The 14059-nt window shown below is 35.0% G+C and overlaps 2 protein-coding genes and 1 long non-coding RNA gene across 5 annotated transcripts in view; 2 read left to right on the forward strand and 1 right to left on the reverse strand.

The window, feature by feature from the left end:
- Positions 1–3144, reverse strand: part of LOC127425902 (uncharacterized) — a 23077-nt gene extending 19933 nt beyond the window's left edge. Inside the window, exon 1 of the mRNA XM_051672205.1 lies at positions 2427–3144. Coding sequence (XP_051528165.1) covers positions 2427–2849 — 423 coding nt within the window. The 5' untranslated portion in view covers positions 2850–3144. The remainder of the gene's footprint in view (positions 1–2426) is intronic.
- LOC127425927 (uncharacterized) overlaps positions 1–14059 on the forward strand; it is a 100813-nt gene that overhangs the window by 18124 nt on the left and 68630 nt on the right. The window lies entirely within an intron of this gene.
- man2b1 (mannosidase, alpha, class 2B, member 1) overlaps positions 9484–14059 on the forward strand; it is a 23961-nt gene continuing 19385 nt past the window's right edge. For all 3 annotated transcript variants that reach the window (XM_051672200.1, XM_051672201.1, XM_051672202.1), the window contains exons 1-6: positions 9484–9614; positions 10854–10956; positions 11171–11344; positions 11489–11682; positions 13226–13358; positions 13631–13776. In XM_051672200.1, the coding sequence (XP_051528160.1) occupies positions 9492–9614; positions 10854–10956; positions 11171–11344; positions 11489–11682; positions 13226–13358; positions 13631–13776 (873 nt within the window). In that variant the 5' untranslated portion in view covers positions 9484–9491. The remainder of the gene's footprint in view (positions 9615–10853; positions 10957–11170; positions 11345–11488; positions 11683–13225; positions 13359–13630; positions 13777–14059) is intronic.

Genomic DNA, 14059 nt, shown 5'->3' on the forward strand with positions numbered 1-14059 from the left:
ATATTTTTTCTTGGGCTTAAAGTAAAAAATGTCATGTGGTGTAACTGCCCGGAGACAGGAAGTCTCATTAATAGCTGAAATTCTTTAAAAAAATTAAATAAAATTGGCAGGAGTAGTGCAGAATAATTTTTATTAGTATTTCTTAATAATAATAATAATAATAAAAAAAAAAAAACAGTGAAGAGATTTTATTTTAAAATATGATTAATATTTGAAAATGTTTGTCCACCAAATTAAAGTCATGTGGTGTAACCAACATGTAGGTAGAAATTTTGTTTGTTTTTTTAGACCCTCAAGACTTTTTACGAAGTTGAAAAATTTAATAATTTGTCATATCATTAAATATCAATATTTTGACATTTTGTCCATGTCAAATTGAGTATCCCACCCCACCCCCCCCCTCCAAAAAAAAAAAAAAAAAAAAATGCCTTGATAGTCATGACTTGAAAAATTCATGATGTTTGTAAAAAAGTATTTTTCACCTCAAAAATATGTTTGAAAACTTTTTTTAAATGAACGATTAAGTTGCGTTCACTTTCATGTATTCAAGGTACAAGGAAAGTATTTTAATACCTTTAACTTGAAGGTTACACCACATGACATTTTTAAAATCATTAAATAATTTATTTGTAGAAAACACTTAAATGTTTTTTCCAAAATTTGTGAAACCAACATTGACTCTAAGATTGAATTTTATGAGCTTGATACATGTGTTTTAAACTAGATTTTTAAAAGATTTTTAATTTTTTTTCTTAAAGAAAAAACCTTATTTGTCTAAGAAATTCTCAATAAAAGCTGAAATTCTTGAAAAAATGTTGGCATGAATAGTGCAGAATAATAATAATTATTATTATTATTTAAAAATAAGAAGTGAAATTATTTTATTTTAAAATATGATTAATATTTGAAAAACTTTTGTTAAACAAATTAAAGTCATGTGGTGTAACCAAAATGTAGGAAGCAATGTTGTTTGTTTTTTAGACCCTCAAGACTTTCTGTGAAGTTTGAAAAAAAAAAAAAATGAAATATGTCCTACAAAAAAAAAAAAAAAAAAAAATCTCTTTTGAGAGAAGCATTTTTTTTTTTTTTTTTTTTTTGAGAGAGAAAAAAAATTTTTTTTAGAGAGAGGAACATTTATTTTGAGAAAGTAAAAAACTGAGAGGAAAAAAAATTTGAAAGGAAAAAAATTTGTTTTTTCTCTCAAAATAAACGTTCCTCTCTCTAAAAAAAAGTTTTTTTTCTCTCTTAAAATGTTTTCTCTCAAAAAAAACAATTTTCACAGTGCGGCTTCTGTAAAATAGAGTAACCCAAGGAAAACACCTTGATATTCATCTCTTCAAAAAGTATTTTTCACCTCAAAAACATGTTCGAAAACTTTTTTTAAATGAACGATTAAGTTGCGTTCACTTTCATGTATTCAAGGTACAAGAAAAGTATTTTAATACCTTTAGGTTACACCACATGACATTTTTAAAGTCATGAAATCAATTATTTATTTATTTTAATTTTTAGAAAATGCAATAAATGTTTTTTCCCAAAATTTGTGAAACCAACATGGACTCTAAGATTGAATGTTGTCACAGTTTGTGTGTTTCAAATTTGATAAATTATACAATTAATTAATTACAATATTTGTTGGCCAAAAAAATACTTTCATATTTTTGTACATTATTTATTTATTTATTTTTTGCATAATTATTTTAGTAAATCCATAACAGGCCTTTTTATAACAGGTTTCATTGTGCCTTAGAAGGTGAGACCTTGACTTTCAAAAATAAACCTTACCTGAGAAATATTCACTGGAGTAAAAAGTATGACAACTAGCCCCGGTATCCCCCAATGCACGATAACACAGCATAAAGGAATGGTTTAAAAGTATTGAAATACTGTAACATCATCTGGCACCTCTTTAGACACAATCAACCAACAGTTCAGCCGTTCTCGAGTGTTTTTTTCTGAATAATGGCACATTAAAACACTCTTTGGCATCATTAGTGCAGATGTGCCATGTTTAATTACCAGTTTGATCTCTGCGTTTGCCATTTGGATCTAGTTCCTACTTTTTTGGTGGAAATTACCAGTTCATCTCGGCTGTGGGCTTGTGTAATAAAGGGTATGGCTATGACCTCATCTCAATGAGCACAGTGTGCAAAACTGTAATAATCCACACAGTTTTTTTTTTATTTTGTTCTTCCTCTCACAGTAAGACAATGTGCTCTTGTTGTTCTCATTTGTGGCCGTTTTGAAAAACGGTATTTCTAGTTTTGCAATAAGAAACTCCACACAGAAGTTTGGGAATAATGTGCATAGACAGGCGGCAACCAAAACCGTTCAACAAACAGCTCATAAAATAAAATAAAAACTTTAAATATGTGCAAAAATATCCAGCTAAGGAACATATCCAAACATTATGAAGTCTCACTCACCTCCAGCTGTGAATCAGACCAGTCGCACAGTCTTTCCTCAACAGGCAACAACTTTTCAGACGAGGAGCTTGTCTTGTTTGTCGTATTAAACTTTGTGATATGACATTTCTTCTGGCTCTCAGAGTTTGCACACATTGCAATCTTCCTGATAGATCTGGAGGAAGCTGGTGGAGACACAGAGTCCCTGTCTTCTTCCTCTTTAATGTCCTCATTAAAGTCCTCTGAATGTTCTTCCACAGGTGCAGAATGATGGAAAGGAGAAATGTCATCGCTCGAGTCATTTCTGAGCTCGCAACCATCCAGAGCTGGGACAGGAAGGATGGTGCCTACATAATCCGGACATTTGGTCTCAGAGGGGACTGACAACTTGGTCCCAATGGTGAACGGTTGGATCCTTTTCATTGCTCTTCTTGCTTTAATCATCTGCTTGCACCGAAGAAAAACATACAACCCTAACACCCCCTTGTACGTATCTTTAAATCCTTCTTCTGGTGAATTGGAGGAAAAGACTCGTTCTGAAGTCAACAAAACCCATGTGTGAAGTCAAGAGCTTTTCTCTGTGGAGAACGTGACTCTTGCAAACCTCTCACTCTTGCACGGACTGTGAGAAAGCGGGAGGGATGGAGTAAAAAAAGAGAGTTGAGTAGAAACAGGGTGAGGTCATCACACTCAGTCACGGCCCCATTTGGAGGGAGAGAAGGCTGTAAAGGCAAGTTGTAAAAGCTTCCTCCCAAAATAAGAATTTGTGGGCAGATAAGAGTCAGAAATGCAGAGTGTTGCCCTCTATGAGGCCTGAATCCACATTCAGATGATGTAATGCTTTTATAACACACGTACAAAACCTTTCCTCGGCTCTTCGCTTTCTCGTTCTTTCTCTTTTTCTTGCTGATTCTTCACATCAGATCTTTCTTCAAAGAAGAGAAATCACAAATGAGATCTTTTTAAAAGCTCAGTTTCTCTCAGTTTCTCCTAAACTGCAAAGAGATTAAATGGAGATCAAATGGAGACTTTAGCTGAACCATCTTTACATTGCAAAGGTGGCACAGAAGCTGCATCAAAAATGGCATTTGCATAGGTGTATGTACACAGACTGTTTAATGGTGCTCAGAGGTGGCATAAATGCATTTGCACAGCAATAAAATTGCATAAATAATGTTATGAGGTTAATGTTTTAAATATAAAATTAGGAATATAGAAATATGACATTTGAAAATATGAAATTGTACTTTTAAGCCTGGGAATTTCACCAAACGCTCATTACATATTTAGGTCTTTAGAGACCCGGCACTTATGTCAATCACAAATGGATCTACAAAATAGATAGTGTGATAGGATAATGATAGGATTCATTACTTGCACACTGCAATTTCACAAGACGCAACTGGCAGTCAAAAACATATTGAGTTACACATAACACATAAGATACACATAAGTTACACATAAGTATTTTCTCAGGCACTTATTGAGTCTAAATAGATGCACAACTTACATAATTTCAGTAGTACACTCAAATGACAAAATTCATATCAAACTGTTCATGTGTTACACTTGCTATAGTTTACTTCCATGTTGTTTCTTTACCAAATTTCAGTGTCAAATGTAAAGCAAGTCAATCACTGAAACAACAGCGCCACCTTGAGTAAGAAATAACATGTATGATATGTATGTGCACACAAATATGGAATACTAATAATTCACCGTTGTTGCACAGAAAATCAACGTGATCTGTAATATTTCTTTTTATGAATATCGTACTCATTCCTCTTGCTGCATTTCTTTTAAACCGAACCGAAGCAGCATCAGAACTTTCATACTAGGGGCTGAGGTGAGTCAGAGCAGGCTTAAAGGGATAGTTCACCCAAACATGAAAATTCTCTCATCATTTACTCACCCTCATGTCATCCCAGATGTGTATGACTTTCTTCCTTCTGCAGAACACAAGTGAAGATTTTTAGAAAAATACTGTATCCCAGCTCTGTAGGTCCATACAATGCAAGTGAATGGTGACCAAAACATTGGAGCTCCAAAAACATATAAAGGCAGCATAAAAGTAATCCATACGACTCCAGTGGTTTACTCCATATCTTCAGAAGTGATAGGATTGGTGTGGGTGAGAAACAGATCAATATTTAAGTCATTTTTTACTATAAATCTCCACTTTCACTTTCACTTTCTTTCACAGTTTGAAAGTGAAAGTGAAAGTGGAGATTTATAGTTAAAAAAAATTAAAAAACCGATTGAAATATTAATCTGTTTCTCACCCAAAGTGATTGCATCCCATCAGAAGACATGGATTAAACCACTGGAGTTGTATGTATTCCTTTTATGCTGCCTTTATGTGTTTTTTGAAGCTTCAAAGTTCTGGTCACCATTCACTTGCATTGTATGGACCTACAGAGCTGAGATATTCTTCTAAAAATCTTCATTTGTGTTCTGCAGAAGAAAGAAAGTCATACACATCTGGGATGGCATGAGGGTGAGTAAATGATGAGAGAGTTTTCATTTTTGGGTGAACTACACCTTTTAATTTAATCTGGATTTTACGCAGTTTCATTGCGTCTTTACACTAAATTTTGAGCTGGCACATAGCAGCCTTAACTTGGCTGTGCAAAAATACCTAAATACACCAAAATGCCACTTTAGCATAGAAGACTCACTTTGCACTTTGGTGTTTCCCACAATTAAATAAACAGATAAGTGAGTGGATGCAGAGAAGGCTGCGAATGGTTTACTTGTATAATGTTTGTGACTGTGGTAGTCTCATGCTATTATCTAAATGTTTACAGAGCAGCAACAGGGGAAAACATTGCACATTTTGGCTGTGGCCCTTTCTCTGATTTAAACCAGGTGTTCTGTGCAGTGTGTTGGAACAAGCTACTGTATAGCACTTGACTGTGAGGATCAGTGTTATCTCAGAACGTTGATAGTCCTAATACACTGTCTGTTAAGAATCTTCTATATATGCTTACTTTCTAATATATCAGGTGCGTAATTAGAAAGGGGAGATTCCCAGCATATCTGGAAGGTCTCAGGATGAGACAAACATGGTACAACAAAAACATTATAAGCAACACACTATGAGATGGCAAACTTCATGTTACCATTTGTCTACTCTTAGATTAATCATGTCAATAATACAGTGTTGTAAACTGAGAAGAGAAATATAACCCTGTTTCACGCTTTGAGTGAATATCTATGCAGCAACATGATCTTGGATTCCTTTCGATGTGGCTCATCCTTTCGCTTGTCTTTTCATGAAGAGGCTAAAAGTGTGAACAAAGACTTTAGTCACAGATGCTCCCTGCAGATCTCATTTCCTTGGGCTCACACTGGACTTTGAGTATTTTTTGGTTCTCCTCTTATTAAATAAAGTCAGAGTTCCATGGATAATTTTGGACACATAACCACAGGAAAGGTCATTGTGTAGCCGATCATGTAAAACGAAATATTTTGAGTGGTTAATGTGTTTTCTAATCCTTGGATTGTACAATAGTCATCTGAAATATGAGATAGTGATGAATGACTTCTGAAGGTCTGACTAGAGGTATTTATGACATCATGCTTTGGTTTTAACCCTTTAAGCTCTGAAGGTGTTTCAGAAGATTTCCTTTTTCAGTGGCATACCCAAAATTAAAGTCTTATAACTCTGCAAAAAACCAGAGAGGGTCAATTGTTTGGTATCATTTTAAAGAAAACGTTTATAACTTGACATGAAATAGATTATGATAAATTATGAGAATCGCAGCCTTTAAACTGCTGAAAAAAAAAAAAAGAAAAACCTGCAACTGAATAAAATTTTGTGTTGATATGACAAAGCAATCAAACGTTATACCATTACAAAAATTATTTATCATAGTGTCCAAAAACGTCTCCATGTGTCCAAAAGCCTCTCCAAACAAATAAAACATAATAATTGTACATAAGAACTAATTACACATGCAAACACAACAATGATTAAAGGTAAGCTCTCTCTCCAGAGCATGCAGGCATGAGTAACAAGATCTCATTCAGTTCCATTCTGTGCCATTAGAGTCATCATTCAGTCTGTGTCATGTACTCTGCGCCATCTAGCGGTGGCCATATGTAATTAGAGGGAACGATCCTCTCTGCCCATATTTGGATGACTTCCACCTCTGGTTGCAGCGATCTGAATCCTAATACGACTGGTTTAGCGTTCTATGACACTGCAACATTTCAGATGAAGTCATTTAATCCAGGAAAACTAACGTGTTTTTTTTTTTTTTTTAGCTAGATAGCACATTGTGCTTCATGTGGATTATCTAATGATCTATGCATCCGATTACCTTGTATTTGGGCTTGTTTTAAAGATAATCACCTCTTCAAAGTAATGGTATGTGATATTTTATGTTCTATTTATATTTTAGTGACGTTATAAGCGAAAATGCGGCTTATTAGCAACACCAACATAATTGTCAAAGACACATCCTTAGCTATTACTTGCTATATTTTTGTCTGTGAGTAAAACAAATAGGCTGGTTGTATTCTACTCTTTGAGAGCTTTCCAACAACATATGACACATGGCTATTTGATCAGTTAGATTATTTTTACCGATTACAATAATATGTGCAGCGCAAAATTATTCATAAATTATCAAAATGGAACATTTCTGATTTGTCTGCAAATTTCAAAACACTTGTTCAGTTTTGGTCATAATGCCTGCATGCATTGTAAATTACAGCTTGCAAGCTTTAAAACGATACCCATTTTGTGTTGGTCAAGACTGTAGTTGTTAATAATTTGATAATTATTTTTTTCCATCCGAGCTTACAGGGTTAACCTCCCATCCAAGAAAACGTCCTGCCAAAGTAGTGTTTCTTTTTTCAATGATCAGTTGTACTACTTCAGTCTGTCAGTCTCCTTATAAATCAGATATGTAAATGATCATTTGTAATGAACAAAAAGAGGAAAACAAATGAAGATATTTATTACGTTTATATTTCTCAAAATAATCCTTGTTCGTTGTCGCATGTAAGTCATAAACTCTTTACACTTATAATGACTCGTTAGGGTGCTCGTTATATTTGTCGTAATACTCCCGTTATATTTCTACATGTTTAGAAATATATAATCCAAATTATGTACTTAAAAGTAGTTAATTTAAAGTCACATTTAAACATTTTAAATGTAATGTGTAATACTACTTTTTGACTAAAAAGTAATTTGATTACTGTAAATAATTACTTTATAATCTGATTACACCCAACACTGGATAGACATTAAGTATGAGGTTTAATATAAGGTACTTTTTAACTTATGCACCCTGTAAAGACTGAAAATAGTAATACCCTCTGATATGCATTAAAATGATTTTTATAGGTTTTCCCGTGGCATTATGTGAGTAACTCTTATTTTAAATACATAATTTAATCTTTAGTTTCATTAGGACCAGTGAATAGTGTGTGAGCTCTGCAAGCCTGTTAGAAAGCAAGGAGGAAGGTGGTGATAAAGGGAAGAAAGTAAAGGGAGAGTTTATGTAGACACTCATGGCGCCAGCTGCAGAGAGAAGGGGGGCAGTCAAGCCCAGCTGTAAAAGTCCCTAAAGTAATGGAAGGAAAACTCTTTGTACTTTTTAATTAACAACTATATGTATAGTTGGGTCAATGGGTCAGTGACGTTACGTTCATTTTTTATTTTTATTTTTTTTCTAAATCTTTTAAGTTATATTAAGCAAAATATATTTAACATGCATTTCACACAAAACAGTTACTTGAATGCACCTCTTCTATGATTAACATTTTTTACAATTACTGAAGTTATTTTGATATTATAAAAACATTTCTGGAGATAGAAAAAAAAAAATCTTTAAGTCTCATTAAAAGCTGAAATTAAAAAATAAATAAATAAATAAATATTGGCATGAGTAGTGCAGAATAATCTTTTATATTAATAAAATATTATTCATATTTGAAAACAAATTGTCCACCAAATCAAAGTCATTTGATGTAACCAACTTGTAAGTTACCATTTTGTTGTTTTAAGACAATAAATAAATAAAATAAAACTTTAGACCCTCATGACTGTGTTTGAATGGGAAAATAAAACAGATATTTTGACATTTTTATGAAAAGGCACATTTTGCATATATATATATATATATATATATATATATATATATATATATATATATATATATATACTTGTATCATATATATATATATGTGTGTGTGTGTGTGTGTGTGTGTGTGTGTGTGTATATTCATGATACTTGTATCAAATATTTTTTTCACCTAGAAAAATATGTTTTATAATTTTTGCAGTGAATTGAAATTATTGATTAAGTTGCGTACACTAACGTGGAAAGTCTGTAGCATTTATAGCATTTTGTAGAAAATGCTTCAAACTGTTTTTTTGTTTTTTAATTATGAAACCAACATGGATTCAAAGATTACATTTCTACAAACTAGACCTATGTTTTAAACTAGATTTTAAAAAGATTTAAAAAATGTATCACCTCGGACAATATTAATTGTCAATGACCCATATAGTGTATACACTCCATATAAAATAAAATACAGTAATTACACAACAATTATACATAAACCACTATCAATAAGTGGTTCATAAATCTCAATGCTCTCTAAAACACCTTCATAAAATAAAATAAATATATGGAAATCATGGGAGGTCTTAATACATTTTACTGGATGTATGAAGAATTTTCACATTTAGCACATTTTGCTGGGATGATCATTCAGTTTTACAATATATATATAAATTATCTTCTCCATGACCACAATTAAATAATGTAATATATGTTTTTTCCACTTAAAAATATAATATCACAGTTTTGTACATTTGGACATTAAAAACACTTTGTACGAGTAACAATGTCGCCATCTGGTGGATATAGAGGATATCTCAGAAATACAACTGGGAATTTTATCCAAAACACATATACAAAATTACTTTCAATTTTTTAAATAAGTGATTTAATGCCTGTGGATTCGTCTAAATCTCTGTAGTTCTATATTTTTGTTGAGGAATATTATTTTTAAAGACTTTTATTTTGTCAGGTCGTTCACATGATATGGAGGAGAAGTCACATGTCATATGATGATAGTTTCATGTTTAACATGGCAGAGGTTCATCTGTGTTGTGTGCTGCTGTTGTTCATCTGTTCTGTGTTTTCATTCCCCACAGCTCGACACTCTATCTGTGGTTATAAGGTGAGTTTATTTCATGGCTTAATTTGTAAAATCTTTTATCTGTAAGAGACTCGAGAGGTTTGGTTAAAAATAAATGTTAAAACCTGACACGGATGTAGTGCAACACTAACCACAAATACCGTGTTTTTTGGGACATACTATGGTATTCTTTGAAATAGTGATTTCAGTCGGTTTCTTTAGAGTTTAAATCGGCTCTCAAGTAGAAGACACACACACACACACACACACATATACATACATACACACACACACACATATACATATACACACACACACACACACACACACACATATGTGTGTGTGTGTGTGTGTGTGTGTGTGTGTGTGTGTGTGTGTGTTTGTTTGTGTGTGTCTGTCTGTCTGTCTGTCTGTCTGTTTATTTGTCTGTTTGTTTGTTTGTGTGTGTGGGGGGGTATGAGTGTGTTTGTGTGAGTGAGTGAGTGAGTGAGTGTCTGTCTGTCTGTCTGTTTGTTTGTTTGTGTGTGTGTGTCTGTCTACCTGTGTGTGTGTGAGTGAGAGAGAGTGTGTGTCTGTCTGTCTGTCTGTCTGTTTGTGTGTGTGTGGGGGTATGAGTGTTTGTTTGTGTGTGTGTGTGTGTGTGTGTGTTTTATATATATATATATATATATATATATATATATATATATATATATATATATATATATGGGCTTCCTATACGCAGGTAAGTAAACATATATATATATATATATATACACACTATATACATACAGTATATATGAATGTGTGTATGTGTGTGTGTGTATATATATATATATATATATAATGTACAAAAAAATCCCAGGAGATCAGCAGTTACAGAAATCCTCAAACCAGCCCATCTGGCACCAACAATCATCCATGTGATTATCTAATCAGCCAATCATGTGGCAGCAGTGCAGTGCATAAAATCATGCAGATACAGGTCAGGATCAACCATCAGAATGGGGAAAAAATTTGATCTCAGTGATTTGGACCATGGCATGATTGTTGGTGCCAGATGGGCTGGTTTGAGGATGTCTGTAACTACTGATCTCCTGGGATTTTCACACACAACAGTCTCTAGAGTTTATATATTATATACACCAAATTGTTGCACAAATAAAATGCTTTACATCCTCTAAAGTGTTTCAAATTCAGATTGAAACATGTGGAAGTTTTTTGAGGAAGTTATTGTCTTATGTGCATTATTGTTGTATGTCTCCACTGTTTCTGTGTTTTGATCTTATTGAATGTTTGCAGTCATGTCCCGCCACGAAACCATCTATGCTGAATGTCCATCTGGTTCCTCACACACATGATGATGTTGGTTGGCTCAAGACGGTGGATCAGTATTACTATGGAGGTGAATATTTTTTCATGTATCTTCAGGTTGCAGTGGTTTGTTACAAGATCACTTTCTCCATGTCACATGTCATATGACTTGTATGCTGCTTGTCATATGATATTTTCACAGCGTTGGTGTAATCAAACTTAATGTTTAACTGCAGTAGTCATCATTGTCTGTGTGTGTCAGATTGGTTTAAACCTGTAAATAAACAGTCATTGCGTTATTTCAGACCGAAACAACATCCAACATGCAGGTGTTCAGTATATTCTGGATTCAGTGGTTGATCAGCTACAGAAGGATCCAGCCCGCCGTTTTATCTACGTAGAGACAGCCTTCTTTTACCGCTGGTGGAGGCAACAGAGCCAGAACACACAGCGAATCGTAACCCAGCTGGTCAATGAGGGTGAGTAGAGAGTGTTTTTGCAGCTCATTCTGGATAATAAAACACTTCATGGCAGTATACTCTCAGTTAGGACCTTTTTATTACATCTTTCCTTTCCAGTTTTGTCATCAACTTTGCCCATTTCTAACTGTATCATTTTCAAAGGTCGTCTTGAGTTCATAAATGGCGGCTGGTGTATGAGTGATGAGGCCACCACGCACTACAGTGCTGTCATAGATCAGATGACGCTGGGGCTGCGATTTCTGAATGACACCTTTGGTGAGTGTGGGCGTCCCCGGGTGGCCTGGCACATCGACCCCTTCGGACATGCCCGAGAACACGCCTCCATCTTTGCTCAGGTACCCACTTCACATTATAGTCGCTATTTTGTAATTGAGCGAATTTGTATTCCCACTAATAGTCTGCTGTGTCTTTCCTAAGACTGTCATATTTCTCTCCCTAGTGGCAGTCGTGATGAACTTTCAATCTGCTCACAATGAATGGTATTTGTTGCAAGGGAAAACGCACTTGCAAATCAGCATTTCAGAGCAACCAGTCCTTTTAGACATATAGAAAGATCAAAAAATGAAAATGAAGCTTTAAAGAAAAGTATTAAATTTGTTGGTTTCGTGAGTTTGTTTTCTGAGGTTTGCTACCAGTCCACGTATCTTCCGGTCATTCCATATCATTTTTGAAATCAGTAAAACGGAAAAGAAAAAGCAACTTGTCTTTTTATTTAGCAATTATTTGCCTTGGTATATTATTCACTAAAACAGGGTTTTCCCTAAAAAAAAAACAAAAAAATGCATTATGCATTCGGAAAATTACGTTTTCGAAAAATGACCTTAATACTGATTTTGTAAATTCGATTTTCCAGTTATCTGTGACTCATCTGTAGGCTGTTATTTCCCAAAATGTCCAGGGAAGTTTGCGTAAAGGCTAACGAATACTGACACTTTTAACTTTATGTTCTCCTGGTCCTGATGCTGGATCTTAGTTTTATATGGGGACGTGGGGAAAGGTAATAATTACCAGAGTTCCTCCCTGATTTTAATCCCATGCAAATTGGTCATCCAAGTCATTTTTAAGGACTGCACGTTGACGTTCCCATGCCGATAAAGACTACAGTGTAGGCTATTTTACTTTCTATAAAATAAGCCCCTGATTATAATCCCGTGCAAACTGACACGCTGGTAAAAAGCCAGTGAACCTGTCCAACCTGTGAACCCTTTAACTTTCGTAGTTTCTCAAGTTCTTCAAGTGTCTGAAGTGGATGTTGTCCAAGAGAATTGGCAAGTATTGACGCTTACTACCACACCTGGAGTCGCGAGTTCGAATCCAGGGTGTGCTGAGTGACTCCAGCCAGGTCTCCTAAGCAACCAAATTGGCCCGGTTGTTAGGGAGGGTAGAGTCACATGGGGTAACCTCCTCGTGGTCGCGATTAGTGGTTCTCGCTCTCAATGGGGCGTGTGGTAAGTTGTGTGTGGATCGTGGAGAGTAGCATGAGCCTCCACATGCTGTGAGTCTCCGCGGTGTCATGCACAACGAGCCACTTGATAAAATGCACGGATTGACGTTTTCAGAAGCGGAGGCAACTGAGACTTGTCCTCCACCACCCGGATTGAGGTGTGTAACCGCGCCACCATGAGGACCTACTAAGTAGTGGGAATTGGGCATTCCAAACTGGGAGAACAGGGGATTCAAATATATATAGAAACAGGCGTTTCAAATTAAGTTTAGGACAGAAACTGTTGATTTTTCGTGCTCATGGTTTTGAAAGGAATACATAACATCCTGTCGGTGGTCCCCATGTAACCCCTGTACAACTCTCCATTGAAAATGACCTCCGGTCTGTCAGATGCAGCTCTCAACTCTGATGCCTCTCCTGTGTTTTGTTTACAGATGGGCTATGACGGCTTCTTCTTCGGCCGTCTGGACTATCAGGACAAGGCTCGCAGGATGAAGACCAAAGAGATGGAGATGCTCTGGAGGGCCAGTGAAAGCCTGACGCCTCCTCTCGCTGATCTATTTACAGGTACAAATCTGTAAACGTGCTGCTGCTCTCTATTGACATTCCAGTCAAACAGCGATAGTTTTCCAAACTGTCCAATTGTGCAAGATCCATTTAACACTTGTGCATTATTATAGATTATTTCTGCATTATGCATTATATAAATATCCTCGCATTATTATACGCCCTGCATGAATGCATAATGTTGAATATGTGGACGTAAGGGACAGTATGTAGAATTGTGAATGTTAATTCCTTTAAATGAAATGAAATTAGAGGAGTTTCCATTTCTACAGGTGTTCTCCCCAATGGCTATAGTCCTCCTGAGGGCTTCTGCTGGGATCAGTCATGTGATGATGCTCCCATAAGAGATGACCCGGACCTTGAGGACTATAATGTGGATGAGATAGTTCAGAAGTTCTTAAATGCTTCCTATAAACAGGTTAGTAAAGAGCATTGGAAAAGTACTCAATAGATGTAAATAATATAGTGTGTGTGTATAGTGTGTGTGTGTGTGTGTGTGTGTGTATATATATATATATATATATATATATATATGTATATGTGTGTGTATATATATATACAGGTGCATCTCAATAAATTAGAATGTCGTGGAAAAGTTCATTTATTTCAGTAATTCAACTCAAATTGTGAAACTCGTGTACTAAATAAATTCAATGCACACAGACTGAAGTAGTTTAAGTCTTTGGTTCTTTTAATTGTGA

This window comes from Myxocyprinus asiaticus, chromosome 35, assembly GCF_019703515.2.
Source record: "Myxocyprinus asiaticus isolate MX2 ecotype Aquarium Trade chromosome 35, UBuf_Myxa_2, whole genome shotgun sequence".
NCBI lineage: Eukaryota > Metazoa > Chordata > Actinopteri > Cypriniformes > Catostomidae > Myxocyprinus > Myxocyprinus asiaticus.